This window comes from Solanum tuberosum, unplaced genomic scaffold, assembly GCF_000226075.1.
Source record: "Solanum tuberosum cultivar DM 1-3 516 R44 unplaced genomic scaffold, SolTub_3.0 scf00152, whole genome shotgun sequence".
Taxonomy (NCBI): domain Eukaryota; kingdom Viridiplantae; phylum Streptophyta; class Magnoliopsida; order Solanales; family Solanaceae; genus Solanum; species Solanum tuberosum.
Window position 1 is genome coordinate 537,842 of NW_006239078.1, and position 6,887 is coordinate 544,728.

Below are 6,887 nucleotides of genomic sequence, written 5' to 3' on the forward strand. Positions count from 1 at the left end.
GGTGAATTTGAAAGGGGGTCATTATGATTTGTGAAGCTTGTTTTTAAATCTCAAAATGGAAAGGAAAAGTTATTTGGTCGTAAAGGGTTGTGTTTAGGATTTAACTGTCGAATCGCTTATTGAAAGTTGAATTAAAGGCTTAAAGTTTAATGGGTAAAATTTAAAGGTTCAAAGATTCGATAAGAGCGAAGAACTCCTTGCTAATTGTGTCTGGACTATTCATTACAAGTAAGTCGATATTTTCCTTAACATAGTAATGGAACAAACCTCACAGAGGACGTTGAGTCCCTTTTATAGAGGCAAACATAAAGTCCTATAAACGATTGATAATTGAGCTCGAAAGAATATTCATTATAGAACTTGTCATATATAGCCAGGGTAAATTTTATATTGAAATGAAAAGAGAAGATTGAAGGTCATTAAAAAGGCGACAAGTTCAGAATTCAACGGTTGGATATCGTTTATATTAAATATAAAGCAATAAAATTGAGAAAAAATTATGATGTCCCTAAATTATGTCGAAACAGATTATAATACCTTAACAGTTAAACCTAATCACATGACCCAAAGTTGTGGCTATATGAAATATACTCTTGCACATTTGCCACAATTAAGGACCGTTTGGTACACGTTGTGATATTAATTGAACAATCATCAAAGAGATAAATAATTTGAAAAATTACTAACTCCATTTTTTTTTATCAATGTTCAATTATCACAATTATTAATTAAAAGATTGACTATTATTTTGGTTTATTCATTCATTCATTTATTTATTTTTATTTATTTTTAAAAAAACCAAGCAATTATTTTCCTAATTATTACTTGTGAAAGGATTCTTCATCTCATATTCTAAGCTGCAAATCTATTAATTTGGTAATATAATCCAAACCAAAAAGTATGATTAGTCCACAGTCCACGGTCTAATTACTGACTAAGATATAGAGATACAAAATCTTTGACATAAGCTTTAAATTAAACTCCTAATATTCCTCTTAATGTCTAATTTAATAATAATAATAATAATAATAATAATCATAATCATAATAATATATACCAAATTTTTAATTTAGTAATTAATGTGTGGTCCTTCAATATATAATTGATCTTCTCCAAATCAACAGGAATTGGTGCTATAATTTGGTCCACACGTACACAGTTAATCATTTTAGTTTACTTTTAGGTTCAATTAGTTTATTATCTATAAGGTAAATAATTAAACAAATTTAAAACATATAGTTGTGTGGTTTTAAATTAAATTAAGGCACGACAGAAACTAGATTAGTGGGGAGGAAGTGGACGTTTAGTACTTAAAAGAACTAAACATACTCGTAATATGATGTGATATTGTTCACTTTGAGTGAATTAGGAAGACAAATGTTTTAATTTCACAAAAAATGTTTTTTTTTTTTGGAAAATGTTATATAAAATAATAAGTGACTTTCGTATTTATTTTCTTGGATTTGACACATAAATAATAAGTATTATTGGGGAGGGGATGGGGTTAGATTGTGTTGAAGGGACAATTAATGCATAATGACACTTGCGAAACTTGTTTTTTCTATTTTAATCGGAAAATCATTTTTCTCATTTTAAAGAATTTTTTTCCAAAGGAAATATTTTTCAAAAATACCAAACACACCCTATATACGACTTCATTTTTTTCAATTACTAATGTGAAATTTTATTTGCACATCGACAGTCTCCTCGAACTAAATTTCACATGAATAACACCTAATTATAAACTTATTTATGCCCACCAACTCCCATCTATTTCTTCTTGGTATTTGTACTCAAAGCTACGGATAATGATAGCAAATCGGTCAATAGACAAACAAAGATACTAAGTCCGGCTTCATACCATCATCATGATACTCGTTTCATCGAACTATTGACTCTATTATCATGTATTAGACTAAAACAATCTAAATATGCTCTTAATATATGATGTAATATAATATTATGTTTTGAGCCAATCTCTCACCGCTTTCCCATAAGACCTTATACATTGACAATATCACTATACAAGCTACGTACTTTTTCAATTTCTTTTTCACTATACTATCGTGAGACTTTGTTCGCATACGTAAGACTAACTGATAACTATGGTCTTTAGATACATATTTTATATATATTTTATTTTTATTTTTTATTATAATTATTTTTTATATTATATATATATAGGTGAAATGAAAAGTTTCATTGAAATTGGAGTTTAACACTAAAAGGCTGATAGTTAAAAAGCTACAACCTAGAAAGCAGATGTTGGGGTAATTGCAAGCAGAAACCAAGTGTCTTTGGAAAGAGGAAAAATGTTTTGTCTTTTTGTTATTTTCTTGTTTTTAAACTTTAGGATATAGATTAATTTTCAATAAAAAAAATAATTTAAAAAATAGACACAAAAATAAGCAAGGAGATTGAACTTCTACTATAAATACACACATGCATACATAACAAAATACTTTAAATATTATATATATATATATCTTCAACTTATACCTTCCACCGATTATAAAACATCTTAGATATTATAAATCAATAATTATCATAACTTATTTTTCAGGTTATATAAATCTTGCTTATTACACAATTATCTTTTTTATTTTGAATTTCTCATTTGATGTCTGATATTCATATCGAGGGTCGATTAGATTACAATTTCATATTGAAAAGTCTCACATTAAAAATAAATAACTTCATAACAAATATATATATATATATAATTTTGTATCAACGTAATTCAAATTCGAGATCTTTTACTAAGATACAACTTCTTCTTTTTTGTACGGTATGTCACATGAATATATTCATTTGCTCCTACTAGACAGCATCCACACTGACTCAAATTAAATCTGTGATAACTTTTTCTAGTCAAAGCTAATAAAAAGATTCACTATGCATGTCATACTAATAAGATATAGTAAATGTTATCAACCAAATAAAGACAAAACAATGCTATATCAAAATACGTAAAAAAATATTCTCCAGCATCTTTTCTCTTATAAGGGAAGAAAGTTTGTGTAATTGGGTGGCTAGCTCTGGGGGGGATAAGATTTATAATAAGAATTCAAGTTATATATATTGTGATTTTAATTTGTAGAATTTTGGCTCAATCTATAGATCCACTAATATAAAGCGAAAAGTTGAGTCTGAACTGCTAATTGTTATCACTTTCGAAATCATATATTTCTTATAACTAATGTGTCCAACATAGTTTTCGTGATGAAAAAAGTGGCATTATTGACTTCAAAGAAGTAAGTGGAGGGCATTGTTGGAATTTTTTATACTATCAAAAAATATTTACAAGTAAATCTCTTTAATTATAATATAAAGTTTGTAATCATGAAAATATCGCTATTGCATAACAATTTTCAATAATATTGATATAATAATATTTGTATGTAGTAAACATGGAAAGAAATGAATTTAATCCGACTCAATCTCAAAAACTAGCTCATTAAATAAAAATTCTTCAATATTATGTAAGAAATTAAAATACTATCCCAAAAAAAAAAACAATTTATATACGACAAACTCAACAATACACGATCAAAGGACTACTCCTAAAGGCTAAAAAAATGTATTTGTCATTATAGCTATCGTCAAAGCTTATATATAATATCATTTTATTTCTTTTGTCATTCAATATATCTAAAATCTATACTAGCCACTCTAATATTTCCCATCAAACAAGCTCATATAAGAAACAAAAAATCACACAATACACAAAATATTTTATATTTACGTAAAATTCAAAAAAAAAAAAAATCCTTTTAAGAAATACTAATGTACGCAATTTATTATAATATATATAAGAAGCTCAAAACGCTTCCACTTATTCTTGTTTAGACAAGCATACCCCACCCCCAATCCCACCACCCCCACCTCTCCCCTCATCAACAAGAGGATATTTAATCAGTGGCGGAGTCGAAATTTTCGTCAAGGGTGTTAAGTAAAAAAAACAAAATATTATTGGTCAAATTATAAAGATTGAAACGTCATTTTTATTCTCTTAAAAAATGAAACTAAAAAAGAAAATAAACAGAACACCTTAATCTGGGCTCAAACCCAAGCCCTTGAGGCGACTTTGAACCACCTCAACCATTGGATTATCTTTCTTTAGTAAGATAAGGTTGTTCATAAATTAGTATATATCGAAATATCAATATTTAACATGTATACTCGCAAAAAAAATTCAACGAAGGTTGTTCATCTGATCACGTATGCTAAGGTGTAGCTCCGCCCCTGTATTTAATTAATTACTAATTAATGAACTAATAATCGAATGTTCCTCTATTAGTTTTTCTCACGTGTAAGAGTTTCTGTAGCTTACCTTTTTTTTTTTTATAGTACTAAAATTAATTAATTGGTACAATACAACTTGGCATTTTCTTACTTAATTTCTTCCATTTTTTCAATCCTATATAAGTGAACCAAACCCCATGAACCCTTTACACAAATTAGACAAAATCTTCAAGAGAGAAAAAAAAAGGAAGAAAAATTTCAATAGTAGCCTATATTTATTTATTTTTAAAAAATGGCTCTTGAAACTGTTGTTTTCCAACAAGATCCTTTCAATTATAGCCACAAAGATTGTAATTTTTACAATCTTGAAACTTTTCATGATTATGGTAATTTTGGCTATGAGGGGTATAATTGGGATTCTTCTAATTCTTCAATTCCACAAACTTACAACGACGACGATAACAACAACAATAACAATAATAATTCTTCACCGGATAAATATTTTCCGGTGGAAAGTACGGTGGTTTCAGGGCGGAGAAAAAGGCGGCGGACAAAATGCGCGAAAAACGAGGAAGAAATACATAATCAAAGGATGACTCACATTGCCGTCGAGAGAAATCGTCGACGGCAAATGAACGATTACCTCGCTGTACTCCGGTCGTTAATGCCGCCGTCTTACGCTCAACGGGTAATTTTTTTTTTTTTCTAATACGAACGTAACGACATGCATTTTATTAATAATAGACAAGTTGACAATTTAAAAAAAAAATTATATTTAATAGACACGCCACCTGTGAAATTATTCTAGACATATTATTATAGCATCATATGTCATGATAGTGGGTTTTTTTCTTTGAGTTTAAATGTTATACACTGATATAGCTGATGTTATAGAAAGTTATTTAGACAATTAAGTTATTTACAAGGAAAATTAGATAAATTTTTTAATAAACATAAATTAATAACATGATAAAATTTATATAGTACATAACGTGTTATTATGGGTTAAAATTCATTGATAGTGTAATTTTTTTATATATAATTTACTGTATATAATTTAAATCCTTTATGTATTGTAAAGAGTTTTCATACAACTAGTGCAATATTGTTGTTGCTATTTTTATTATTTCTATTGTTTTAAAGCATTTTCCAGCATCAAAACTTTGATCGAGACTGATGCATAGTTATTATTGTTAATTATTGCATCATTTTTAGTATATTAATTAAGGATATATCTATATTTTCTTGTATAATTTCTTAGATTAAATCAAGTGTATTATTTGAGTTGGTAATTACTGGTAGGTCATGTTTATTAGTTTTTTTTTAAAAACGTATAAATTGCCCTAAAGATTAGGAAACATCCTGGTTGGTAGTTAAAGTCAATTAAGTATAAAGTAGTAAAACATTTATTTTAAATAAATAATTGATACGATAATTTAATCGATAGTTATTTATATTTTAATTTATTTGTGATCATAATGTAAACAGGGTGACCAAGCATCAATTGTTGGAGGGGCAATTAATTTTGTTAAAGAACTTGAACAACTCCTCCAATTTTTGGAAGCACATAAACAAGTCATAACAACAAACCAACAACATATTCAGTATAGTCCGTTCTCTAAATTCTTCACGTTCCCTCAATATTCCACCGGTAACAACAATCACCCGTTGACGGCCGCCACCAACAATGAGGGGTCAACGACGGAGGAGAGGCGGGGGGGGGGGGGGGGGGGGGGGGGGGNGGTCGGCGGCCGCCGATATCGAGGTGACCATGGTGGACCGTCATGCTAATGTTAAGGTGTTATCAAGAAGAAGACCAAAACAATTGTTGAAAATTGTTAATTGGTTACAAGCAATGTGCCTTACTATACTTCACCTTAGTGTTACAACAGCTGATCATATGGTACTATACACATTTAGTGTCAAGGTTAGTATATATGCTCAATTTTCTAAAATTATTTCACGAAATTTAAGAAAGAAAGACGTATCAGACTTCTTTACATACGAAAATACCCTTTTTAGACTTGTTGTATAGGTCATTTTTATGACTATAAGAGCATGCATGTCATTACGGGGTAAAACTGAAAAGTCAAAACTTAAGGGGATCGTTTGGTAGCTGGATAATTCACAAGTTATTCATGTATTAATTTTTTTATAACTTTAACGACATTTCGTGAGTAGATAGAAAATAAGTTATTCATGTAAATGTTTAATTGAAAGTTTAGAAAGTCGCATAATTAATACATGTATAAGTTATTTTATGTATAAGACGATGAAATAATTAATACATAAATAACTAACTTTTCCATAATTAATACATGCATAACTCCAATCAACTAACAACCCGAAAGAGTTTCAAAAGATAGAAACCTGTGTTTTTAAAATATAATTAGTTGTTTTTTTAATTAATTAACTATAAAAGGTGTTCGTTGTTAATTTTTTTTTTTTTTTTTTTTTTATTATTATTATATTGGCAAAAACGATGGATTTATAAAGGGGTCTAATTATTTTGTATTTTTACATGAGACAGGTGGAAGAAAATTGTGAGCTAAATACAGTGAGTGAGATAGCAAGTGCTGTACATGAAATGGTGGCCATGATTAAGGAGGAGGCTATGTCTTGTTGAGATGACATGTCCCCTC

General features: G+C 28.7%; 1 protein-coding gene across 1 annotated transcript; it reads left to right on the forward strand.

Moving 5' to 3' along the window:
• Window positions 1–4,448: 4,448 nt before the first annotated feature.
• Window positions 4,449–5,961, forward strand: LOC102584856 (transcription factor bHLH96-like; the record flags this gene model as incomplete). The annotated part of the gene is made up of 2 exons (XM_015311218.1): window positions 4,449–4,933; window positions 5,734–5,961. Coding segments are annotated over exons 1-2 (624 nt in total), but the record flags the coding sequence as incomplete, so codon positions are not given.
• Between the last annotated feature and the right edge of the window lie 926 nt (window positions 5,962–6,887).